At 40.0% G+C, this 27,896-nt stretch overlaps 1 protein-coding gene across 1 annotated transcript in view; it reads right to left on the bottom strand.

The window, feature by feature from the left end:
* The window catches only part of C13H10orf67 (chromosome 13 C10orf67 homolog), a 101,309-nt gene that overhangs the window by 25,036 nt on the left and 48,377 nt on the right, over positions 1-27,896 (bottom strand). Inside the window, exons 8-13 of the mRNA XM_086334466.1 lie at positions 21,253-21,318; positions 12,433-12,492; positions 11,591-11,761; positions 2,988-3,047; positions 2,244-2,326; positions 2,096-2,161 (exon numbers count right to left, since the gene is read on the bottom strand). Coding sequence (XP_086190592.1) covers positions 2,096-2,161; positions 2,244-2,326; positions 2,988-3,047; positions 11,591-11,761; positions 12,433-12,492; positions 21,253-21,318 — 506 coding nt within the window. The remainder of the gene's footprint in view (positions 1-2,095; positions 2,162-2,243; positions 2,327-2,987; positions 3,048-11,590; positions 11,762-12,432; positions 12,493-21,252; positions 21,319-27,896) is intronic.

Below are 27,896 nucleotides of genomic sequence, written 5' to 3'. Positions count from 1 at the left end.
CTTTCAAAACATATCCCACATTTAATCATTTCTCAACACCTCCATGTCTCCCATCCCAGTCAAATCACCATCATGTTTTGCCTAAAAGAGGCTTATTCTTTCTGGAGCTCCTAACTTTTCTCCCTGCCTTTCCTTTGGTTTCCCTATGGCCTTGTATCAATACAGAAGTCAGAATTATTCTTTCAAGACATCAGATCATTTGGGTCTTTCCTTAGTTCAAGACTCTCCAATGAGGTTTCAGGGTACCAACTCATTATTCTGAATATTGATAAATAAAAAGGATCAAGCATTTATCTTGCCTTATCTCATCTGAAACTATATTTCAGGGTAACCAGTTAAGGGGAATGTTTTTCTTTGATAGCACTTAGCTAAGAAATGCAGAAGGAAAGATAATATTGAAGTATTAACAATTTGCCATCTTAATGAAATCTTGACTCATGGTTTGTGATTATTAATGGATGTTAAGATTATTTGGAGAAAGGTCAATTGGTAAACCTTGAAATTCATGAATCAGGCTGATAACATGATAAATAACAAAGTCAGACACTAAAGTGCCCTATGATGGGATGCGTAAGAATTACCTAGTAGTTCGTGTGAAGTAGTCTTGCCTAAAATGTTGAATCGGAATCTAATCAACTCTCTAGATTTAAGATCAGTTTGTAGGACGTACAGACTGAAGAACATGCTAAAAGGCACCACACACACATACACACATGCGTGTAAACAATTAGCCAAATCCAGAATGGGGGACATTCTACATAAGAAATGAACACATTTCTCTAGCAAATCAATGGATTGGAAAGAAAGGGGCTTATGTGGGATCATTATAGAAAAAAAAAGATTTAAAGGATGTAACTCCCAAATGCAGTGATCTACTTATTCCGAATCCTGATTTAAACAAACAACTATAAAAGATGCCCTTGAGATAATCAAGAAATTTGAATATGACTTGGTTAATAAGAAATACTAAAGGATTTATATTGCTAGGTTTATTAAGTGTGGTAATGACCTAGTAGGCATGTAAAAGAGACTTTCTTATCAGTTAAAACCAAGAGCTCCTGGGTCGGTGAACGTGTGGAGGTGTGAGGAGAGCAGCATTGCCCAGGAGCAGGAGTTGTGAGAGCCCTCCCACAAACTTTGCCCTGTGTATCTCTTCCAGGTGGCTGTTTCTGAGTTATATCCTTTTTAAATAAACTGGTAATATGAAGTCCCAGAGTGGACTTCCCTCAAGGCCGGAATGTTGGAGAAATTTATTCAGGGGACGTGGGTTCGATCCTTGGTCCGGGAAGATTCCACATGCCATGGGGCAACTAACCCTGTGTGCCACGACTACTGAGCCCATGTGCTGCAACTACGGAAGCCCAGGTATCTAGAACCCATGTTCTGCAACAAGAGCAGCTCAAGGCGCACCGCAACTAAGGAGTGGCCCCTGCCTGCGTCAACTAGAGAAAGCCCGTGCACAGCAACGGAGACCCAGCGGAGAGGAAAAAACGCAAACGAAAAACGAAGCTTCTAGTGATTTCCCATTGAGCAAAACCTCAAATGTTCTTCTCTGAGCTCTTCTACCACTCGCCCCTGCTCACGTCATTCCAGCCATCTGGTGTCCTCCCTGTTCTTGAACACATGAACCAACGCTCATCCCAGCACTTCTGCACGTGAGGCTTCTTTGAGGGGAGTGGGGGGTCTCTTCTAAGCAACCAGACCTCACTCCCCCTCACTCACTCAGATCTCTATATCTGAAGATAACTATTATCATGTGCAAATAAGCCGGAAAACGTTTTAATAGGCCTATGGGGGAAGATGACTGTGTGGGTCCGATTAAACCAGTTATCAAGAGAGTCTGTCCATCCTGTTGATTATTTACATTTAAACACTGAGATCAGGAATAAAACAGAGTTTGGAATTTAGTTTTTATTTGAAGTGACTTTGACTACTCTTCTACTTTAGGTCAGTTATTTTGCATCTCTTATTTGAAGCATGTGATGGCATTTTATATTACTTAATACACAAGAAAAATGCTAGGCTCCCAATTTCCTTAAAAGATGATTAGTCACCTTTTTTACAAATAGACTTTGTATATATCACCACACTATACCTGTTCCTGAGAATTAAGAATTTCTTTTCCCAGTTTTTGTTGATATGTTCTGATTCCTTTTTAATCCTGTAATAAATTTATAGATGGTTATATATATATAGTATGTATTAGCTGCAAATGAACAATTATGAATTATTATTACCAGTACCTTTCTGACTTCTTTTTCTCTTTCTCTAACTTAGACTTTAATACTTGTATTTGCTCTTCCAAAACACGTTTCTCTTCTTCAATCTTTCAATAGAAAATACATCACAAAGTTAATGATATGAATCCTGTTTGTACTGTTTTATCCATAAATCTGAAATGTTATTTCTATTGAATAGCATACCATCAAAAATAATTTGAGAGAACAATGAGTTACATTTACTTGCAAATTCCCATAAATTGGAAGAATGTAAGATCCCATGCCTCCATTTCCTGTAAATGATTCACTTCAAAGCAGCCACTGTGAGACAACATTACAAAGCAACCAAAATTCTTCCTCATCACCCCTCCCCTACTAGGTATCGCGTTTTCTAATCTCTTCATTATAGTGGCAGCTGCCCCAGTTACTGTATTTCCTCTATCAAAACTATCCTCAGGAAAGGATCTGACCAACTCAACAACATTAGAGCTATATGTTATTTCTCAGTATTGTCTACATTTTACAAGGGGATGAAGTTTTGGAAAGGAATGAATCACGGTGGAGTTATAGGCATGTCATGAAGATTTCTTTGGATGTGGCAGGGAGATACCCCAGAATCATACTATAGAGGCAATCAGGTGCTCTGTCTCTTCATTCGATTGATTCTTGGTGTAGCTTTCGAAGTCACTGCTACTTTCTCAGAATAGTCAGCATCCATATGAACAACATTTAGGTTAATAAGAATGGTCACATTAGTCATAACTATACCTTAGCCACTGATAGTTGCATCTTTTCTCCATGCATCACAGCAGGTCCTGCATGTGTAGCCTGGAGAGAAAATAAACTAAGGTAAATATAACATTTCAAATCAAGGCATAAAGATGTGGTTTTTCTGTAGTTTAGAGAAAGGCAAATGAGAAAAATTATGCCAACACTAGTTCCATAGGGGTCTTGACTGCCTCAATTAATTTACAGGACTCAGGGTTTACACACTGCATTTGCAACTGGACAGTTACAACTGATTAAAACCAATGTTCCCACTATTGCTTTTTAAAAAATTTGTTTTTTTAATGCATTACTCTGAAATTGTATATGGGTCAAATTGTAACACTAGGTATATATTTTTAAATAAGCAGGCAATTATCACCCAGTGAAGTCACAAGCTTTAAAAAAAATTATTTTCCTCAACTATCTTTTGGATTACATCAAACAAATCCCAGTTATAGATATAAAAATGCTGCATTTCAAAATACTTAAGTAAATCACTTGTACTTTTTTGTTTTTTTAGACTGTAATGCATTATTTGCTCATTTATTTACTAATAAACTTTATTTTTAAATTTATTTACTTATTTGGCTATGCCAGATCTTTTGATCTATTGCCTGTCTTGAGGGGGTCAGTTCAGCCAAACAGGGTCTGCAGCCAGGTCTGCTGAATAAAGTGAAAGGAATCCAGCACTGCCCTGAGCAATGAGAAGAGCTTTAAAAGGAGAGGATGGCCAGGCAGGACCCTGAGGCGAGAGGCGCTAGTGCATGGTGAAGGCACAAGGTGACATGTGCCCAGGGGTGATGCCCAACATTCAATGTGAAACGGTATCTGGGTGATGCAAACTGTCCCTGTCACTCACCTTCAGCAACCTTGTCCATCTAAAAGGTGTCCTGTGAGTGGGTGGTTTTAGTAGCAACTGAAGAATTGGGTTGAGTTCAGAATCTGATTCAACAAAATGTGAACTGGAATGAGACAGAGTGCCCTGAAACTCAGGAACTGACTTGTTTCAGTAGGAGGAGGGGCCTAAACACAGCAGTGGCCATGAGAGGATGCCATGGGCATCAGTGGGAACCAGTGGACATCCTTCTGGCTCCCATAAAGCGAAGAATGTAGGCTTGAGCCAACTTTACTTACATTTGAAGGGACAGTGAGAATGCAGCTGACATTAGTTACCACATATAAAAAATGACAAAATTTGTAATTAACAGTCATAAAAGTTATAATTTTTTGAGTGCCTACTATATGCCAGTATGTCACACATATTGCCATTTATTCTACATACTAACATTAATTTCATCATCCCTGTTACTTTAGATATTTAACGTGGAGAAAGCATGCACGTTTAAAAAATATGAACAGCAGATAGTATATATGAACATAAACTCTCACTTCCCAGAAGCCAAAGGTTTTGTTTTCAGTTTTTCTCATTGTTATAAATAAGTAGTGGCCTTTATTGCTTTGGGCTCTCCACAAATAAAGATTAAGATTTAGAGCATTTGTTTACTATATAGCACAGGGAACTATATTCACTATCTTGAAATAACCTGCAATGGAAGAATAATCTGAAAAAATACAGCTGAATCATTTTGCCACTCACCTGAAACTAACACAATACTGTAGTGTTATACTTTAATTTTATCAGTTTTACTTCACAAATATTATTTTATTTTACAGTTTTACTTTACAAATTTACTTTTAATCAATTATACTTTAATTTTAAAAAGTAAATAAAAATAAAACCAATGGAAAAAATTTTAATTAAAAAAAATAATTTAGAGCATTCGAATCACCTGCTGGCTCTCTCTTTCCTCACACGCTCTATTTTTTACTTGCAAATGTTTAGCTCTTACTGTGGTTGCCTTTATTATGATTTCAATATATGAACGTCTATATCATGATCAATGAACCCTCTGCTGATAATTTCTGATTATCCCCTGGCTGACAGGTGAATTCTCAGCAGGACTTAATCCTGAATTTGACCCTAACCCTCTGCTGTTATCTTAGTCACTAAACTCTAACTCCTATTCCATCAGTCCCCACATCCCACAGAGCTTTCTGGTGGTCCTAGAACTACCGAAATTATTGTTCCCTTGGTTGTCTCCACACCTTCCTGGAGAAAACTACCACCTACCATCACCAGCATAGTGACTCAGTCTCCCCAAGGCCCATGTGGCAGGAAAGGAACCAAAAACAAAACCGGAGGCACAGCAACACTAATTTAACAAAACAGTGAGAGTCTTCATTCTCATCAGCCTTCCTTGGCTTCCAATATATGGGAATCACTCAAGTTATGGGAGGCATGCACTTTGGGGTCTCCCTCCACCTACCTGTTCTCAAAGAGCACAATCCACTTGAAAAGCCTCTCTGACCACGGCATAAGGAGTACACACTGCATACAGTGCCATCGGTTAACAGGGGACTGAAGAAACCGTAGGAATAAGAGCCCCAAGCTTTGGAGGGGCTGTATGCAAACGGATCTGCTGGCCACTGCAGGAGACACAGGTTGAATCTCTGGTCCAGGAAGATTCCACATGCCGCAGGGCAATTAGCCCTTGTGCCACAACTACCGAGCCCATGAGCTTTAGAACCTGCGCTCACCAAGAGAAGCCACCGCAATGAGAAGCTCAAAACTATCAGGTAGCCCCCACTTCCAGCAACTAGCGAAAGCCCACGCACGGTAGCAAAGACCCAGTGTGGCCAATAGTAAAAATAACTGAATAAATTAATTAATTAAGTGAAATAAAAAGAACCCACAGAAAGGAAAACAAACTGGCAAAGCAAAATAAGTTTCCACTGAGAAGGACATTTATATTTATTTCACTCTATCTGAAGTCATATCAGTAGTTGAAAGTTTATTTTAAAATTTGATTCTGTGTTTAAATTCGTGTACAGTAAAAATTAGTTCCAATTTTCAAGGCTCCCTTTTCCTGACTCTCATATAATGATCAACTCTGTAATAACTAGAGATAAAACCCTGCTAAAGCATATCTTATGTAAAGCAAATAATTATTCAATCTCTCCCAAAGACAATACTCTTAGCATCACAAAGATAGCTTCTCTTTTCATTAAAAAACAAAAAAGTACCGCGTGTAGACTAGCGTGTTTGCTCTCCAGTTCGAGCTGAACTTTCAGCTCTGCTATAGCACGTTATATTGAATCCTGACTCTGTCCACATTAAACTGTCATTTTGTTTTGCCAGCTGCTGGCATTCCACTTTCACTGGAATACATGTGCTGGTCTTTATGTGGTTACTTCATTGACAGGTACAAACACCGGACTGCTAAACAATAGATAGACGTGAAAGTGAGTGATAATAGGAAGTAGATAACTTAGTAAGTAGGAAAATGTACATTAAATTATTACAAGGAAAACCAAACATTGTGACTAGAAAGAACTCATTAAAAATATTTCTCATATTCTCTTGAATTTACTTCAGGGAGATTCTTTACCATCTGAGTCACCAGGGCTCTTTGTGTGTGTGTGTGTATATATATATATATATATATATATATATATATATATATATAATTTATATACATATATATCTCCAGGGGATCTTCCTGACCCAGGAATCAAACCGGGTCTCCCACATTGGAGGCAGACGCTTTAACCTCTGAGCCACAGGGAAGCCCCTTATATATATATATAAAACTAAAATCCATAAAATTAAGAAATAAGTTTTATTCATAACAGAAATCATGATTCTTAAATGTTTCCCATATTTAAGGATTTACAACAGGTTAAAAACCAACATTCAATAAATATAATCTAAATCTGGAATCAGTAGCCAAGGTTTCTATTAATAAGAACAGAAACACAATTATGTTTATGAGCTGTCATAAGAGCAACCATATTCCTTATCATACCCCCTTTCTCCTTTTGTTCTCAAAGAGTCATTACATTCTTTAATTTCTCCCAATTTCCACAAACATCCATCCTCCTAAACTTGGGCCCTTCATTCTGGATTTAATACCGCCTTGAATCTCTTCTTTAAACCATCAAATATATTATCATCAAAATGATGTTTCTAACTCAGGAAGAAAGATGATCTTCTGTCTCTAAAATTTCATTCATCTTGACTTTCATATTATCATTTCTTTCTAGTTATCTTCTAAGCAAGCTACTATTTTTGAACACTAGGAATGTGCCAGTGTGTGGTGGGCAGCGCAGTGGGGGCGGAGGGGCATGGAAGGGAGAATGACACAAGCATAGGAAGAGAAGAGGAAGAGCCTCTGAATAGAAACAGCACGTCAAATGCTCAGGGGGTGAGACCCAAGTCTGGGCAGTGTCAGGACTCTGACCAAATGACCTGGTGTTCGAGACTGGCCCTGACCTCCAGGGAGAACTGAGGAGAAACCCACAGCTAAAACCCAGGAAAGTGGAATAAAGCAACAAGATGCAGTGAGGAGTCAGAAGACTGCCCTGGGAGCTCCTGAGTGACATTTCCTGTTACTACCAGGTGATATTATGAATTAATATTATTAATAGTTAATATTATTAATACATGTCAGGACCTAGTGTCTGCCCCATGGTTCAGAGTGTCTACAGAAGAATAAAAATTGATACAAATCTCTTTTTTCCCTGGTTTCCATAGCAATATCTTAGGGCTTTAAATTAAATTACACTAAGATATCATAAATTTTACAAGTAAAATGTTATCATTGTTCCCCAATGAAAATTAACAAGAAGCAAAGCATAAAACATTTCAAGTGATTTTTTAACAAAAATTTTTTTCATTTGTGCAAGAGACGTTGGAGATTATTTTCACCAAAATATTTTCAGTTCCAAATATACTATAAGTACTTAATTATCATCAAGCTACTTAGAATAATATAACACAAAAGTCAAAGCCACCTTTCGGCTGAACTTTAAATATGATATTTCTCCAATTTTTCCATTTTGGTCTCTGACAGCGGAATCTAAAGATGCATTCACTGTAGTGGCAAATGACAAATGTGATTTTAAAATAAAAACAATTGTAGTGTATGATTTCAGTTATCTCTGCATTTGAAAGTTATTTCTATTTGGGACTTCCCTGGTGCTCCAGTGGTCAGGACTCGGCACTTTCACTGCCATGACCCCCAGGTTCGGTCCCTGGTGGGGGAATTGAGATCCTGCAAGCCTCTTGGCATGGCCAGAAAAAAAAAAAAAAAAGGAGTTATTCCTATTAGGAAACAAAGATTCAGTATGATTAGGAAACATAATCAATGGGCTTCCCAGGTGGCTCCAGTGGTAAAGAACCTGCCTGACAAGGCAGGAGACATAAGAGACACCGGTTTGATCCCTGGGTTGGGAAGATTCTCTGGAGGAGGGCATGGCAACCCACTGCATTCTTGCCTGGAGAATCCCATGGACAGAGGAGTCTTGTGGGCTATAGTCTATAGGTTTGCAAAGAGTCAGACACGACTAAAGTGACTTAGCATGTAATCTATCAAAATACAGTAAATTCCCTCTGACAGCCTCTGAAGACTGTATGCGTGTTCAGGATGGTCCCAGCTCTGCATTACTCCACCACCTTGCGGAGGGGTGGGGGTACAGATCAACAAGGAGCAAAAATGCCAGCTTTTTCACATAGCTCTGCAGAACTATGAACTGCCTGCTTTATCAAGCCAAGCCCAGAGGAAAAAAATAACAAAATAATGAAACAATGAACAGATTGTATGATTTTCTTCTCTGATGGAGTTTATTTTCCACTTCACATTCAATTCAATCCAGAAAAAGGAATGTATAGGAGAAAAATAGGGAAAGATCTTCCTTTCATCCACCTTACCTAGAATACTCTATACCATAATAATTCCATATCCCATAATCATAATAATTTTTAAAAATTACTAGCTTGCAAGATGACTATGGTCATACTTATAAAACTATTGCAAAGTACTTCACTGTGCAGTTCTTGAATTGTTTAAAGAATAGTGTTCCAGAGTTTTTATGAAAGTTTTTTTTATGCTGTCCAAATTGTTTTGTATCTAGTGAAGTTTACGGATGGGAACACGACTGACGGTCCCCTGTCCCACTTCCCACACGGAAAGGTCCTGATGCTTTCTGCAGATCCAAGCACACGCCATATGTTCCATCAGCACAGACAGGTGACCCCGTGGAAGCTCAGAAGTCTTCCAGAGAAGCATTTACTGGGCGCAGCCTTAACTCACTAATTACCCTGGAGCAGGGCTGAGGGGGGGAAGCGAGGAACCCAGTTTTAACCTTGTTCTGTGAAACCTCAGTATTTGAAATGTTTTACAGCTATCAAAAAATAAACTTTACACAAAAACGCTGTCCAAACACAAATTTCACGTTGTGAAATCTTTCATAAACGGAAATCAGACAGCAATGTTCCTATCACACTTTTCAGACTGGCTAAATACTCCGTTTATCACCGTGTGCGCCACTGAGTGAAGCACGTGTGCTGTTCCCACAGAATGACACAGATTTCAAAAAATAAGTATGATTAATTAGATAAGGTAAATGACTGATGTAAAATGTTCCTGCAGCAAGCCCTCCGTTCGGTCATCTACACATGCTCAAGATGATAAAACCCTTTAGAGACAATTTTTAAGAAGTCCAACTACTTCGGTATTGACAAAATATTCAAGAGTTCTGAGAAACAGGAAAATGATAACCAGAGTACATATGTGGAGAATTCATCTACAGTGAAGAATATATTGCATGGGGAGGTGATGGAAGGGAACACTCACTATAATAGGATTATCATTAACAAAAGTGTATATGAAAGTAATAACAGTGTGCTAGAAAAATATATTTCACATTAAAAATCAAGTCAATTCCTAGGAAAATGCTAAGTCCAGCTTACGTCATCTCTCCCCTCCCCCAGTCCAATTTTTACTTACTGTTACACATTAACTTCTGAGTCTCTGCAGCTGACAAAATGTACTGTTAAGCTTCAGAAACATCTAGATAACAATCATTACGGTCAGAAGGAAAGCCTGGGACACTTAAGAGAAAATCCTCATGACACTTTCTCAGATATCCTTTCTCCTCATTGTGGTATATTTTTTCTTTTTTTGTCTGCCCTTCATGATACATTTTCTTTGGGGGAGAATGGGCAGTATTTTTGCCCCTTGTAGCTGGGACTTTGGAAGCTCAGTTTTGATCTGTAACCTGGGGACACTGGAGTGTCTAGTCTGCAGTGCTACGATTGAGTTAGAGCCCTGGGCTTGCTGCAGGGACCAGGCTGCTCTGTCTGGGTTTCTGACCCTGCTCTGCGATTCTCCCACCATCATCTCAGAGCCTCAGACCACAGAGCCCTGGCATGCATCCTGATTTCACGGCAGCTCAGGGGTTTCTGGAACAGGCTCCCTAAGTCTTAGGCTTGAACTAGAGCCCCTCACCCAGTAAGGCTGGGCCCCCACCCAGGTTAGCAGGCAGCACTGCAAATTCAAGCCCAGCACTTGCTTTTGGCCTTTCTGTGTTTTTTTTTTTTCTTGTGTGTGTGGGCTTCCCCCTGTCCTGCCTCCCTCAACCCCCACTGCCCAAAAATACTTCCCAGACCTGGATTCCAAAAAATCTTACTTTTGGAACCTAGTCGCTGGTCAGGCATGCACCATATTCTCTAAGTGTCATTCTCCTCATTGGGAAATTACATTGGTTTCCGGTTGTTGATACTTTCTAACTCTCTGCAGAGTGGAAGTGCTTGTAGAGGAGAGGGTTTTTCTCAGCTCCCGGGCTTTCCTTCCAAATGGAGCGACTCCCCACTAAGCGTCACACCTGCCTCCCTCCACCTCTGCTCCACTGCCCTCGTTCCCCTCTGCTGGGTTCAAGGGGTGACCCTCCTGCTGCTGAGCTATGGAGACAGGTTGATGCCTTTTCCTGCCCCGTCTGGAGCCAGAATGACACAGTGAGCAAGATTCTACTCTGTCCTCCTGCCCTGAGTGTTGGAGCGGTAGACTCTGCCCTCTGTGAGAGGAGGAGGAAGAATGTGGGGACACACAGCAACAAGAGTCTGGGAAACCAAAATGTGCTAGTGGACAGACTATCTCCAGGAAATGCTGTACCTTGCAAGTACGTGTCACCAATCCTCATCTAAGCTTCCAAATGGTGTGAAAAAGGAGTTATGCCCGGGTGCACGATTCACAGTGCCCACAGGATAGATCAGTTGCTCAGAGAAATGCAACTATTCCCATAACTAGGGGAGTACCCTGGCAGTCCAGTGGTTAGGATTCTGCACTTTTGCTGCTGAGGATGTGGGGTCAATCCCTGGTTGGGAAACTAAGATCCTGCAAGCCTCTGATAAGATACTGGGCAGTCATGAGTTAGAGATTTTACACCTTGAAAGTGCTTGTAAGGTGGCTTCTCTTACTAATTTAACAGAGATCCACGAAGGCTTGGTGACTAAGCCAAATAAACCACCAAGCTAAGCACAGAGGTGGCGTCCTCCTGGGTAAGGTAGGGGGCCTGGTGAGGACACACTGGTGTGGAAAGAGCAGCCAGAGCCTCCTGTCCAGACGCCCACAGAGGGGACAAGGAGAATCGACTGTTTGAGACACTGGCCTTGCTGCTGGACCAGAGGAGCAACGCTGAGGTTGCAGCGGTGCTAACAGCGCCCTCTGCAGGTGAGGGTGTCACGGGTTGTGAACCAGTCTCACCATGGGTGGCTCCTCCTTTAAAGTCTTCTTTGAACTCTTGACCCTCTTGATCTTAGAAGGCGATGAACCGACGGAGGAAGAACGTGGCCTCAGAGTACTTACACCTGCACTCTTAGTCTGTGAGGGCCACTGGGATGAAGGGATCTCTTTCCCCTTGGTGCTTCTGGGGCTCTGGCACAGAAGAAGAACCATTCTGTTATTAACCATAATGTCATTCTCATTATTCCTGTTTCAGATTCACCTCCCTCTCTTTTGCTCCCTTGCCCTCCTCTCTTGAGCTAGAACCACAGGGTGGAAGTCTTCAGTCCCAAGGGGCCTAGATCTATTTTTGCTCCCAGTGCCACCATCCCTTATCCCCCAAGCCCAAACCCTGACTGATTTAGTCTGCGGGTGGGGCCTGTTTTTCCATCCCTCCCACTGATGCTCAAGTACTGAGACAAACATACCAACAGACCATTGATTTCTGAAAGTTCCTGGGGAGGTGGGATCTTTGTGGGGTGGGATGAGGCAGTAGCTTGAGGAGTGTTTCATATTCCTAAGAAGGCAGTGGGGGCAGCACTGGCAGGTGGAAGCCATGGGACAGGCATCGGAAGGGCCAGGGCACCAAGCCTGGGGGTCAGGACACCAGCGATGCCTCCCGCTCTCACTCTGCCCTTACTGCTCTAACCCCCCAGGTCCTCGTCTCCTACTCACATGCCTTGCCTCACTTTTAAGCATTTTCTCCTTCAAACTCAGATGCAAGAAAGTGAAAAGCCTCTGGATGGTGTGTATAGGTTCTTCAACTCAGATGCCCAAATATGAGTGAACAGAATAAAAGCAAAGAAATAAACTTAAATGCCAACCTTGGCAACTATGGCGTCATACTTTCTTCTCATTTCAAGGTCCTCTTTCTGCTTATTAACCTGTGAAATTAAAGACCCGTGTCATTTGTTATCATTGGCAAAGATGAAAAAAGAGAATTTGCGGTAAACCTTCCTTAAGCAATGAAAGAGTAGCATTTTAAACCATTTTGCTGCCCAAACTATTATGGGAATATAAGTCACCATATTGAATACAAATAAATTAGGAGAGAAAATAAATTCGCTCCCAGAAGAAAAAGTACTTTGTAATAGAGCTTATAGGAAAACATGTAATTGTTTGCTTATGTGTTTTTATTAACATTACTGTGTGCCAGGCACTGCACTGTGTTGCTATTCAGCCACACTGTATTAGGCTCTTAGAACAAATAATACGGAGGAGGCTTGCTGGCTACAGTCCAGGGGATTCTCAAAGAGTCAGACACAAATGAAGCGACTTAGCATACACACAAACCCTGCCTTCAAGCATTTAGGTTCTAGCAGAAAATGAGTTTCTAAAATGCTTCAATTAAAAAAAAATTATATATACCAAAAATGTATGCAGTGCAAATATAAGTTAGAAGTAAAATTAATATGACCATCCGACTTGAGAAAGAGAACAACAGCCATAGTGTTAAAGCTCCCTGTGTAACTGTCACGATCCTATAACCAACTCCAAACCAGGAAACCACTATTCTGAATTTTGTGCTTAGAATTCCCTTTTATTTTCTTGATTAATGTTTTGTCAGGTTTATAGACATCACTTCATCCCATTGGTATCCTTAAACAATATACACATTTAGTTTTGCTTACTTTTAAACTTTTTCAAAAAATCATAATTTATGTGTTCTCCCTTAATGTGTTCACTTCATAGTTTCTGAGATTAACCCATGTTGATACTGGAAGCAGTTTATTCATATTTGCTGCTGTATACTATTCAAGAGTACGAGAACAGCATAATGTATTTATCCATTCCCTGTCGATGAACATTTGGGAAATCTCAGGTTTCTTCTTTTCTATATAATATGGCTTTAAATATTCTTGAACCTGTTCCCCTAGGCACGTGTGCTAGGATCTCCTTGGTGATGTTATATGCCTAGGAACAGAACTTTGGGGCATATGTTAAGAGAATGATCAGCTTCAGCAGATAACCCAAATTTGTTTTCCAAAGTTTCTGCAACAACATACATATTCCCCAGCAGTTTATGAGAATTCTTTACATACTTAACAACATTTGGTACTGTTATATTATTCATGAAACCAAGTACATTTTCAGTCAATGTTCATTGGTCACTGGGTTTCTTCTTTGGTGAAGGGCCTGTTAAAAACTTCAGCCCAGATTTCTATTGGGTGGTCTTTTCCTTATTGATTTGAAGGAGTTATTCACATATTCTTGAAAACAGCTTTGTGAATACATAAATGGTGTGAATATTTTTGCAAATTTGTGGCTAGATCTTTAAATTTTCTTTGAGACGTCTTCTGATGAAAAGGGGCCCTTAATTCTCATGGGGTCGATTTTTTTTTTAATTAATCAATTTATTTGGCTGCACCAGGTCTTAATAGGGGCACATGAGATCTTTAGTTGTGGCATGTAGGGTCTAGTTCCCTGATTAGGGGTTGAACTCGGGTCCCTGCATTGGAAGTGTGGAGTCCTAGCCACTGGACCACCAGGGAAGTCCCTGAAACTTTTAATTTTCCATTTACACCTTGTTTATTTTGTGTCTTGTTTAGGCAATAATTTCTACTTTGAGATTACACAATTTTCCTCTAAAATTAAAAGAAAATTTCCCTTTATATTTGAATCCTTAATTCATACAAAATGGATATGCATGGTATGAGGTAGGGAGCCAATTTTATTTTAGGCAACTGTTTAATCAATTGTCAAGCATCTTTAGTGAAAATTCAACCCTATTTGCATTGATCTGCGGTACTGACAGATACTATTTATGCATGTCTGGTTCTGCTACTGGGTTCTCAATTTCCTCCCAAAGCTCTGTCCATGTCCCAGGACCATGACGTCTTAATTACCTTAAATTTATATTAATAACTCACAGAAGTCTCTCCCTACTCCATCATGTCATTATTTCACCTTGTTTCTTAGCTATTCTTGACCCTTGTTCTTCCATATTAATTTCATTGTTTAAAATTGTATTTATTATTTATTTTTGGCTATGCTAGGTCTTCATTGCTGCTTGAGGGCTTTCTCTAGTTGCGGCAAGTAGGAGCTAGCTGCAGTGCGTGGGTTTCTCTTGTGGTGGCTTCTCTTGTTGCAGAGTTCCGGCTCTAGGTGCGCAGGCTTCAGCAGTTGCAGCTCCTGGGCTCTCGAGTTGTGGTGCATGGGCCTAGTTGCTACATGGCATGTGGGACCTTCCTGGACCAGAGATTGAACCTATGTCCCCTGCATTGGCAGGTCGGGGAAGTCCCTTCCATACTAATTTTAAAATAGGCCTGTCAATTCCATGAAAAGCCTTATAGTAATTTTGGCTGGAATTTTATTGCATATAGAGATCAGTTTGGCGAAAACTATTGCTAAGATAATCCAACTCTGTAGCTCACCTTTTCTGTTTTCTTTCAATATTTGGAAGAACAAAAGTTTTTAATTTTGATAAAATGCAGCTTACAGTATTTAAAGAAATCTCTGCCAAATTTGATATCACTAAGAGAAGGCAATGGCACCCCACTCCAGTACTCTTGCCTGGAAAATCCCATGGACGGAGGAGCCTGGTAGGCTGCAGTCCATGGGGTCGCTAAGAGTCAGACACGACTGAGCAACTTCACTTTCACTTTCCACTTTCATGCATTGGAGAAGGAAATGGCAACCCACTCCAGTGTTCTTGCCTGGAGAATCCCAGGGACGGGGGAGCCTGGTGGGCTGCCGTCTATGGGGTCGCACAGAGTCGGACACGACTGAAGCGACTTAGGAGGACTTAGGAGGAGGAGGAGGAAGATCCCTACTTGGCCTTGTTCTATTAATTTGTGGCTTTAACTATTACATTTATGCTCATGAATCATCTCAAGTAGATTTTTATATGAGATGTGAGGCAAGCATTAAGGTTCATTTTTTGCCTAGAAGTATCCAATTATACCGGCATCACTTGTTGAAAAGATTATCCTTTCCTGCTTGAATTGTCTTGGTACTTTTGTTAGATATCAGTTCATCATATAGGACCCAAAGAGTCTATTTCTTGGCTTTCTATTCTATTCCATCAATCTATATGTTTATCTATATACTAGTAGTATGTTATCTTGACTAGTGTGTCTTTACAGTAAATCTTAAAATCAGGTTATGGGAGTTCTTTCTCTAGCTGTGCTCTTTTTCAAAATCATTTTAGCTAACCAAGGTCTGTGAATTTCCATATACATTTTTCGGGAGATTGTTGATTTAAAAAAAAAAAAGGCCTACTGGGATTTTGATTAGGCTTGTATATACAAACCAATTCAGAGATAAGTTAAACAACATGGATCTTCTGAATCATGAACATGGTATGTTTCTCCATCTATTTAAGTCTTTAACTTCAGTATTTCATATGGTTTTGTACATAATTAATAAAATTTATCCATAACTATTTCATATTTTTATGTTATTGTAAATCGAGTTTTTTAAAGTTTCAGTTTTTGATTGTTCTTTGCTAGTATATAGAAACACATTATTTTGATCTTTGCATTCTTGCTAAATTCACTTTATAATTTTAGTAGGTTTTTGTAGATTCCTTAGGACTTCCTATATAAATTATTGTGGTTATCTGGGAATAAAAACAGTTGTACTTTTTCCTTTCCAATCTGTATGCCATTTATTTCTTTTTCTTGAATATTGTACTAGCTAGGACCTAAATAACAATGTCTAATGGAAGTTATAAGAACAGAGTCTTGTCTCATTTCTCACCTTAGACTTAAAACATTGCCTTTCATGAAATATACTAACAGTTATGTTTCATAGGTATTCATGATCAGCTTTAGAAGGTTTCCTTCTATTCCCAGTTTGCTGAGAGCTTTTATCATAAATGTATATTGGACTTTCTCAAATGCTTTATATATATATATTTGCCCTCTGGCTCCAACATTTTCCATTTTTACCATATGCAAAATACATTCATCCTCATTCAAGGCCTCAAAAAATCTCATCCTCTGAGAGCATCTGCTTGAGGTCAAGATCTCATTAAATAAATTAGGTTCAAGTGCAGATGAAGCTCCTTGAGTAACTTTATCTTGATCAGAAGACCCAGCAATTAAAGAGACAAGTTATCTGACCCCACAATCAACATACCATGGTGGGACATAAGATAACCACTAAAGATCCTCCCCTTGGGTCAAGGACTCATCTATTTCCATTGGAAATCTGTGATGGCTCCTAGGCACAGAAAATCAAACATGTATTTTATGAGTAAATGATTGGGTTACCAAAACATGACTTTTCCAGCTTAATGGCCAAACACTGGCATGTTACATGTAACAGACAGATTTGAAGCATGTCTCAGAGGGAACTTGGGCAACAAGGAACCGAGTATGAGATCAAGGCCACTGCAGAGATAAGTCAGTGCTGTGCCCTGACATCTTAATTCCTTTCTATCTGAAGTCTGGATGGTTTCCTAGAAATAAGGTGCACTGAGATGAAACAGATGGAAAATTAGTTAAGGGTAAGAGTTCAATTATGGTAGTTTTCTGATAGGGACCTTTTTTTGTTAGCTTCAGGATAAATGAAAATTCAATATACAAAATCTACATATAAAAATCAGTAGCATTTCTATTCATGAACAACGAATTATCTGTGAGAGTAAAAAGAAAGGCATCTCATTTATAATATCACCAAAGGCAGTACAATATTTAGGAATAAATGTAACCAAGGGAGTGAAAGCTTACAAGACATTGATGAAAGAAATCAAAGAGCATACAAGTAAAGGGAAAAAAACTTCATGTTCATGGACTATAAGAATTAATATTGTTAAAATGTCCATACTACTCAAAGCCATCTACATATTCAATATAATCTCTATTAAGATTTCAATGGCACTTTTCACATAAGTATAAAAAACAATCATAAAATTTATATGGAGCCACAAAGTACCCCCCAAATCAAAGCAATCCTAAGAAAGAAGAGCAAATCTAGAGGAATTATACCTCCTGATTTCAAACTATATTATAAAGCTATAGAGTCAAAACAGTATGGTAGTAGGATTAAAAACAGAGACAGAATGGAACAGAATCAAGAATATGGTCAACTAATACTTGATGAGGCAGCCAAGAAATTCCATGGAGAAAAGGCAATCTCTTCAATAAATGGTGCTGGGAAAATTGAATAGTCACATATAAAAGGATAGAACTAGACTTCTATCTTATACCACTCACAAAATTAACCCAGAATGGATGAAGACTTAAATTTAAGACAGGAAAACATAAAACTAGAAGAAAATATAGGGGAAAAGCTTCTTGCCATAGCTCTTGGCAATGGTGTTTTTTAAAATATGACTTCTAAAGCACAAGTGAAAAAATAAGCAATTTGGGACTACATTGAACTAAAAAACTTCTGCGCAGCAAAAGAAACAACCAACAAAATGAAAAGGCAAACTACAGAATGGGAGAAAATATATCAAATCATATATGTGACAAGAGGTTAATATTCACCATATAAAATGATCTCATACAACTCAATAGCAAAAACCCAAATAATCTAATTTAAAAATGGGCAGAAGATCTGGGTAGATATTTTTCCAAAGAAGATATTCAGATAGTCAACAGATACATGAAAAGGTGCTCAGCATCAATCATCAAGAAAATATGAATTGAAACCACAATGAGAGATCATCTCCCTCTTATTAGAATGGTTGTCACCAAAAAGACAAGAGATAACAAGTGTTGGCAAGGATGTGGAGAAAAGGGAACTCTTGTGCACTTGTTGGTGGAATGTAAATTACTGCAGCTGCTATGTGAAACAATACAGAGGTGTTTCTCAAAAAAATTAAAAATAGAACTACCATATGATCCAGCATTTCCACTTCTGTATATTTATCCAGAGGAATCAAAACACTATCTTAAAAAGATATATGCAGTCCACGTTCACTGTTATTTACAATAGCCAAGACACAGAAGCAACCTAAGAGTCTGTCAATGATGAACAGATAAAGAAGATACGGTATATTTACATAACAGAATATTATGCTGCCATAAAAAGAAAGCAATCTTGCCATTTAAGACACTATGGCTGGACCTGGAGGGGATTTTTCTGAGTGAAATAAATCAGAGAGAGAAAGACAAATACTGCATGATCTCACTTATATGTGGAACCTTAAAAAACATAGATAATAACAACAAAAAAAGCCAAACTCATAGAGAGAACAGATTGGTGGTTGCCTGAGGTGGAGGGAAAAATGAGTGAAGGAGCTCAAAAGGTGCAAACTTCCAGTTATAAGATAAATAAGTCCTGGGGATGTAATGTACAGCATGGTGATTCTAGTTAACAATACTATGTTGTATATTTGAAAGTTGCTAAGAGAATAAATTAAGTTCTCATCACAAGAAAAAAAATGGTATAAGTTTATGTGATGATGGATATTAACTAAATAGACTTCTGGTGCTGATGATTTTACAATATATGCATATATCAAATCATTATGCTGTATTCCTGAAACCAATATTATGTTAAATGGCAATTATATCTCTATTGGAACAAAACAAGGGTAAATAAAAACCACAGAGCACAGGAATCATAGAAAGATTCAAAACTATTTCATATTCTTCTTCTAAAGCTAATCCAAGGGTACATCATCCATACTTTATTGCTTACCTATACTTACCGATCCTGCCTTTTTACTACAAGCTCCTTGACTTTTAAACTAGGCTCTTAAAAGGTCAGAACATACACTGTATTGAAAACAGTAACAGACCAGGGAGGGTGAAAGTCTTAATTTTTGCATAGTGACTCTGGTCAACTCTACCTTCTCCCACTCCTCCATCTAGCGCCCGTTGCAAATCTCCATTTCTGGGGGAGGGGGGTGGGGGAAGCATGGTAGCAGCAAAGTTCAGATAGCCACAAAGCCAGTCTCCCTCCAAGTGAATAACAGAATCCCTTGGTGCGGGGGAGGGAGCGTCAAATAGTGACCTTGCTGGGCCCAAAGGTACGCCATGGAAACCCAATCATGAGAAGTGCACTCACTCTACTGAAAAAAATGACCCTCCAGAGACCAGTTCTGAACATGCTGGAGGTTCGTGTGCTGTCCTGAGGTTTGCAGTGCAAGATCTTGCTGCTTGGCAACAAGCATGGTGCTCAACTTCTAAACTTGTAAACAACAAAATAAAACAGTTGGTTCCCCCGTGGGCAATATAATAGCACTGGTTAACCACTTACAGTTCAAATAAAGAGGCAAAATAATTCACAAACTGTTGGGTCTGTTCCTAGCATAGGCATGAACTCACTGATGAAGTAGTTCAGTTTCGTTTCTACTTCTCCTAACAGACTGACAGTTTAACATTTGCTTCTCATTTTCCATTTGAATGACAATGTACACATTTAGTTGGTTGTTTTCAGAAGCAACTCTGGGACTTGGGGTGGGGCGAATGACAGAAGAAGAAGAGGGTGAGACAGAAATTGACCAAGTATATTCAATTCATGAAGATGATTTTTATATACCAGGTATTTAAAAGCAAAGAGTTCACACTTCTATATTTTAAATGGATAAGCAACAAGGACCTACTGTAGAGCACATGGAACTCTGCTCAATGTTATATGGCAGCCTGGATGGAAGGAGGTTTCGGGGGAGAAAGGGTACAGGTATATGTAGGGCTGAGTCCCTTTGCTGTTCTCCTGAAACTATCACAGCATTATTTGTTAATCGGCTATACCCCAAAACAAAATAAAAATTTTAGAAAAACAGCAAAGAGTCCAAACCAACACACTTGTTAACACATGGTTTCTGTAGATTACTAGCCATAATTATTTTTTTCCTTGCCTGCATTCCCAAGTTGGTTTCATAGAAGGCTTTATTGTAATCCCAGAGCATTGTTTTGCATTAATTTCTATGACAAGGCACCCCAAACACATGGTGCTGAGAGCAACAAAACAGAGTTAGGGGAACAGTCATGACTTGGCACAAAGTGTGACAAGCTGTAGAAAAGGGAACGTTTCAATATCTGAAGTGGCGCTGATTTCCTATGAACAACCTTTTCTCTTCTAAACAGTATCATATTCTTTTCAAGCACATTTAGAACGCAAGTCAAGCTGTGTTTTATTTCTGATTATAATAAACACAGTCAGTTTACTGTAACAAAGGCAGAGTAGTGGTGATCAGTCTGAAAGCCAGAGTAAGACACCATAAGCTGGGGGGGAGGTGAGGTGGGGGAGCCTGGGGTGGGGGTGGGCAGTCAACTGATAAAATAAAAGACCAGCCGTCTGGAAAGTTCTCTTAAAAGAACATAAAAAGGCAGTGTTTTCTTATGAGACAAACACAGAATGCCAAAATATCTGGCTGGGCTGTTTTTTGTTGTCGCTTATGGCAATTTGTAACTAAAAATAGCAAATCCTTCAAAATATTGGGCTCTCATATTTGTTTTTTTAATCCCTAAAATAAAATACAAAAATTCTGTACACTGCTTTAAATTGTAATACTGTTTCCTGTATAAGACTCTTCTACATAGTAAGCATATTTATTATAACACTATTGCAATTGTTTTCTACAAAACAATCATTAAAAATGTTTATAACTATGCATGCATTTAGACTGTTGATAAAAGTGAAATAAAATGTTCACAGCAAACAGTTAAAAATAAAGTTTATAAAACTTTCATGATCAAATTCCTGGTTTCAAATTTATTAAGAAATAATGTAAATCCCCTTACCATATCTTGAACTAATGATTTTTCAAGCTCAAGCTCACTTATTAATCTGTCTCTGCCATCAATTAGCTGAAAGAGAAGAATATTACATTCTGATTAAAGATAACAAAACATCTGAGATTCCCCTTTCAAATTTAGTGAAAGATCTTGATTCCAAACGTGAGAAAAATGGATCCCAATATGATCAAAGCAAAAATTAAATGGCCACAGATTACCATGTAATAATAACATACTATTATATAATTATTTCTTAACTATATAAGCAGGCAAAACACAGACAGAGAATGCCAGTTCATTTATTTACAACCTTTCTCACCCTACTCCCCCCGCAAAATGTGACATCAATATATAATAAAGTAAGTCTGTCTATCAAAAAGAACAATTTTGCTTTACCCTTTATATGAACCATTTCTCTTATTTTAGGTTTTGGTGTTGTATTTATATACATATCAAGCCATATTCATATCAATTGAAAACAACCATCAAAGTATATACTGTAAGGCCTTTGGACCAACTTGACTTGCCTCAGTATTTTATATGACAGTGTGTGTGCGCTATATAACACTGACAAAATTCAACCTTTCATTCTGACATCCATTCAATTCAAGTAATTCATATATTCATTAATCTAATAAACATGTATGGAACACCTTTGAGATGCCAGACATTTTGTTAGGCTGTGGAGGTACAGAAGTGAAGTAGAACAATTCCCTTCCCTAAAGTACCTACAGTATGCTAGGAGAACAATGTGAAAAAATGACTGTAATATGTAAGAAAAAAGTTAATACATAAACTCTTCAGAGTCAAAAAGCCTAAACATCCACATAACTTGGTAATCCTGTAATTACAAACAGATAAGTTCTCCCTGGTGTTAATGGCACAGAAGGGCTATTTGACAAAGGTCTTGAAGGATCTGTAGAAGTTCAACAAGTTGGAGAAAGAAAAAGGCCAAGAAAATGGTAATAAAGACAGCAAAGTAACCACGGCGAAGCCTGAAGTAATGTAGGAACCAGGGAAGGTTTGGTGTTTGTGGACCCAGGGTGCATACAGACAAGAATATCGGAAATGAAGGGAGACAGAAATTCAGGGTGATATTACGAGGGGCCTAACCTTGATTAGGAAGGGAGGGCAGACTGGCGTAACGTACAGAATGAGAGTTGGTTCAAAAGAGAGCTCTGCTGCTTATGCTGTGTGGGTAAAGTAATTCTATGCTTCAGGTCTTTTTTCTTGCTTTTATGTAATTCTATGCTTCAAGTCTGTTTTCTCATCTAAAAATTAAGATAATAACACCTACTTAGAAGAGCTCTTCTGGAAAGAATTTGAGACAGCAAATGTGAAAGGGCCTAGTGGCTCCCAGCACATCAAAATCATGTAGAACACTTTGAGACAGTCTGATGTTATGTTGAAGACAACAGGAAAGCAAGCACTGAAGGTTGTAGCATGTAGGTGAGACTGGGGTGTTAGATAACCATGGAGGCAGTGTGGAAGCTAGACTTGAAGGAGAAGAGAGTGGAGATAGGAAAATGAAGTAGGAGTCTATACAGATGAGCAAACGATGGGGTCGCAACCAACTCTGTGACAACGCTGTTGTAGAGAAAAGGGACAAGAGGTAAATTTTGGAAAGAAAGTCTCTAGACCTAGTGACCAACAGTTTTAAGGTACAAAGGACAGAGTGGATGGAAATTACCTGGCAGTCCAGTGGTTAAGACTTGGCCCTTGGGTTCAAACCCTGGTCAGGAAAGTAGGATCCCTCCCACAAGTCGCACAGAGCAGCCAAAAAAAAAAATGAAGAAGAAGAAAGCAGAGAAGGACCCTTGATCTGTCAGTGGGTCCTCTGGGACAGATGTCAATGTAATTCATTTAAGTGGGAAGCACAGCTGAGTCCAGATTTGAGGAGTAAGGAGATCAAGTTTTGACACTGACTTTGATGAACATGTAAGGATTATTTTTTTCCAGCAGACATTTTTGAGGGCTCATATAAAAGTAATAAAGAATAAGACGTAGTTCTTGACCTCAAGGATTGAGGGCAAGATGAATCTCACTGTGAACTTATCAACAGCAGCAGTGTGAAGAAGAGGCCAGTAGATACATAGACAAGTTTACTTTAGTTGACATTTGAAGAGTGAATGGTAATGGCTTCAGGGGTAACCAGAGTCAAGGAACACCACCCAGAATGATGGCTTGGCTGTGTATACAGGCTAGTGGGGGATGCTTAGAGGCATGAGAGAGGGAGAAAGAGAGAGAGTTTGACCGATGAAGAAAGGTCTCAGAAGAGAAGGAAGGAGAAGATGGAGTCAGGCAAGTAAGTGGAAGGATGGGTCAGGGCAAAGAGGAAGGTCCCCTCTTCCGATGAGAAGGAATAGAGGTTAGGCTAAGTGACAAGGTGAGCAAGAGAGTGCAAAGGTGAAAAAGTCCACATGTCTACTGTTTCTCTGTGAATTAGAGAATAGCATAGATGAATGGAACTAGGAAAAGTAGCAATGATGGGAAGAGAGGCACTGGGTGGTTAGAAAGGGTGCTGGTTACAGATATAAATGACTATATATAAAATGGATAGATAACTAGGTCCTACTGAATAGCACGGGAAACTATATTCCATATCCTGCAATAAACCACAATGGAAAAGAATATGAAAAAGAATATATATAGGTATAGATGAATCACTTTGCTGTAGAGCAGAAACTAATATAACATTGCAATCCAACTGTACTTGAATAAATTAATAAAATGTGTTTTTGTCAAAGGGTGCTAATTAGATCCAAGTAAAAGGAAGAGTAGGAGGAGGGAGCAGTGAGTTAAAAATCTGAGTTAAAAATCCCATAACCATCGTGCAATGTCACCTAAAGGCAAGGATCTGTTTGTCTCCAATGGCAGGGTTGGGGAAAGTTGGGTCTGGGTACATGAGAGCCTCAGAAGGGGAGGTGGTGGTAGTGTTGAAGATGTGAAAGGCTGAACAGCAGGTTTAGAGAAAGTAAAGGAATGAGAAATGGAAGGAAAGGAAAAGATTTTTTGTTGAGTCATTATACCTTGGTCTGAAAAGAAGTGTCATTAAGTTTCCAACAGGCATCAATAACTGGCAAACACCAAAGCCACTGGCCCCAAGCCTTCCTGCCTCCTTGGGTCTCTTATCAGTGATCTCTTCTCTCTATTGTATTTTTACCCACTCATTCTTCTTCCCACTGATGTCATTTAAAAATGCTCTAGCTTCATCTTCAAAAAAATTCCTTCCTTAACCCCACATCCCCCTCCAACCACTCTCTGACCTCTCTTTGGCCATCCACAATCAAACTTCTAGAAAGGTGCCCATGCACACTGTCTCCACGTCTGCATTCACTCCATTCCTCAGTTACTACCATGTTCCAGTAAAATGACCTCATTAATTACCAGGGTAACTGGAAAGGACCCTGATGCTGGGAAAGATTTAAGGCAGGAGAAGGGGACGACAGAGAACGAGATGGTTGGATGGCATCACTGACTCAATGGACATGAGTTTGAGCAAACTCTGGGAGTTGGCGATGGACAGGGAGGCCTGGCGTGCTGCAGTTCGTGGGGTTGTAAAGAGTTGGACACAACTGAGTGACTGAACGGAACTGAATTACCAGGGTTTTAATTGCCAAAGCTAATTGTCCAATCCTTCGTTTCTAGTCTTTTGCACACCTGGCCTCTGGGAAGTGCTGGAATGGATCCTCTCTTCTTGAGCCTTTTGCTTTGTTGTTGTTCAGTCGCTAAGTTGTGTCCAGCTCTTTGCAACCCCCATGGACTGCAGCAGGCCAGGCTTCCCTGTCCTTCACTATCTCCCAGAGTTTACTTAGTTTGCTCAAACTCATGTCCACCAACTCCAACCATCTCATTCTCTGCCACCCTCTTCTCCTCCTGCCCTCAATCTTTCCCATCATCAGAGTCTTTTCCAATGAGTTGGCTCTTCACATCAGGTGGCCAAAGTATTGGCGCTTCAACTTCAGCATCAGTCCTTGCAATGAATATTCAGAGTTGATTTCCTTTAGGATTGACTGGTTGGATCTCCTTGCAGCCCAAGGGACTCTCAAGCCTCTTGCTTGGTTTCTGTGAAATCCACTCTCTGCTGCTCTACCACTGTACTCATTTTCATCTGAGTGTCAGCCGTCCACTTCTCTTCCTTTATCTCTCCCACTTTCAATCTTATCAAAGACCATGGCTTTTATTGCCTAATCATCTCTTGAATTCATCTACCCCCTTCTTCATCCCCGTGTCACTGTCTTCTTCCTGTTTCAGGACTTTCTATTAAGTTATCCCGGTTTATACAAGAAATCTTTTAATTGGTGTCTCTCTGGCCCTGGGTTTTCCTTTCCTCCATTCGTCCTTTCTCTGAAACACGAATCCCATCCTGCCTGAGTGTCCAAGATGCCCCTTTCACTCAGGAGGCAACTCACACTCCCCCCGAAATGCATAACAATCCTCAGCCACGTGCCCTGCTTCTAGCCACCCCTGTTCCCACACATCCTCCAGCCGTAATCAGTCACGTACCCATCCCATACACATGTTCTGGCTCTTCCCACTACTCTCCCTTTCATCCTTTCCTGGAAAACTCTAACCTTTCTTCTGAGGGCCAGTTTGGTGCCCTTCCTCTGAACTTCCCTGATCTCTTATGACCCAGGCTGGCTATGCCCCCAACTATCCCTATAGCAACCAACACTGCCCTGTATCCTGACACTGCCACACCTGGGATATAATCTCTGACTGCTGGTCTGTCCCCTCTCAGAAGGAAATTCATCTTGTAGCCACAGCTGAAACAGATTCAGCTGTCACTCAACTACTAACATTTAAACATAAAAGCTGCTGAATCTTAACAGTGTTTCAGTCCTATTTTCAACTCATTTTTAATTGTATCCAGGGATGAAAGGCTTCCCGGGTAGCTCAGTGGTAAAAGAATCTGCCTGCCAAGCAGGAGGCACAGGAGATGCCAGTTTGATCCTTGGGTTGGGAAGATTTCCTGGAGGAGGAAATGGCAATCCACTCTAGTATTATTGTCTGGAAAACCCCATGGACATAGGAGCTTGGTGGGCTACAGTCCATGGAGTCACAAAGAGTCAGACACGCCTGTAAGCAGAGAGAGGGCTGTACAGGCGAACATCTAGCTTATCCAAAGCCTTCTGAGCTGCTCCTTTACACTCTTCTGGTTTCTGTTTACTCCTTCCTCACACCCCAGACACCCCCTCTTCCTGTACTCACACAAATCTCACCACGTGGTCTCACTGATCCCACCTCCTGCTCCAGCCACACCAGAGTTCCACGGGGGTAACTTACACTTTACGCATTCATAATCTGTATGCAGCCTTCCACCCTCCTGCATGTATGCATGCTAAGTTACTTCAGTCGTGTCCAACTCTTTGCAACCCCAAGGACTGTAGCCTATCAGGCTCCTCTGTCCATGGGATTCTCCAGGCAAGATTACTGGAGTGAGTAGCCATTCTCTTCTCCAGGGAATCTTCCTGACTCAGGGATCAAACCCAGGTCTCCTGCATTGCGGGCAGATTCTTTACCGTGTGAACCACCAGGGAAACCCTAAACACCTGGAATCAGTTCAAGAGAAGGAGTAGGAGATAGGTCTGGAAAAATTTGTGAAGTATTTCTAGAACCTTCCAGGTCAATTTTCAGTTCAGTCACTCAGGCATGTCCAACTCTTAGGGACCTCATGGACTGCAGCATGCCAGGCTTCCCTGTCCATCACCAACTCCCGGAGCACGCTCAAACTCATGTCCATCGAGTCAGTGATGCCATCCAACCATCTCATCCTCTCGTCCCCTTCTCCTCCCGCCTTCAATCTTTCCCAGCACCAGGGTCTTTTCCATTGAGTCAGTTCTTCGCATCATGTGGCCAAAGTATTGGAGTTTTAGCTTCAGCATCAGTCCTTCCAATGAATATTCAGGACTGATTTCCTTTAGGATTGACTGGTTGGATCTCCTTGCAGTCCAAGGGACTCTCAAGAGTCTTCTCCAACACCACAGTTCAAAAGCATCAATTCTTTGATGCTCACCTATCTTTATTGTCCAACTCTCACATTCATACGAGACTCTTCCCTGGTGGCTCAGACGGTAAAGCATCTGCCTACAATGTGGGAAACCCGGGTTCGATCCCTGGGTTGGGAAGATCCTCTGGAGAAGGAAATGGCAACCCACTCCAATACTCTTGCCTGGAAAATCCCATGGACGGAGAGCGTGGTAGGCTACAGTCCATGGGGTCACAAAGAGTCGGACATAACTGAGCGACCTCACTTTCTTTCTTTCTTTCACATTCATACATGACTACTGGAAAAACCACAGCTTTGACTAGATGGACCTTTGTCGGCAAAATAATGTCTCTGCTTTTTAATATGCTGTCTAGGTTGGTCATAGCTTTTCTTTCAAGGAGCAAGCTTCTTTTAATTTCATGGCTCCAGTCACCATCTGCAGTGATTTTGGAGCCCAAGAAAATAAAGCTTCTCAGTTTTCATTGTTTACCATGTACATATGTCTATTACAGCACCATCACACTCCCTATGGTTATCGTCTCTCTCTAGACTTGATCTCTTTCACAACAAGCCCGTGTGTGTGTGTTTGTGTGTATGTGTATGTGTGTATAAAATTTCTGCATCTCAGCAGTGCCTGGCACTAAAAGGCATCTAATGAACA

Source organism: Bos grunniens, chromosome 13 (genome assembly GCF_055505025.1).
Source record: "Bos grunniens cultivar Pamir isolate PY7600 chromosome 13, Bosgru_T2T1.0, whole genome shotgun sequence".
NCBI lineage: Eukaryota > Metazoa > Chordata > Mammalia > Artiodactyla > Bovidae > Bos > Bos grunniens.
Note: the sequence above shows the minus strand (reverse complement) of the source record. Positions and strands in the feature narration are given on the sequence as shown.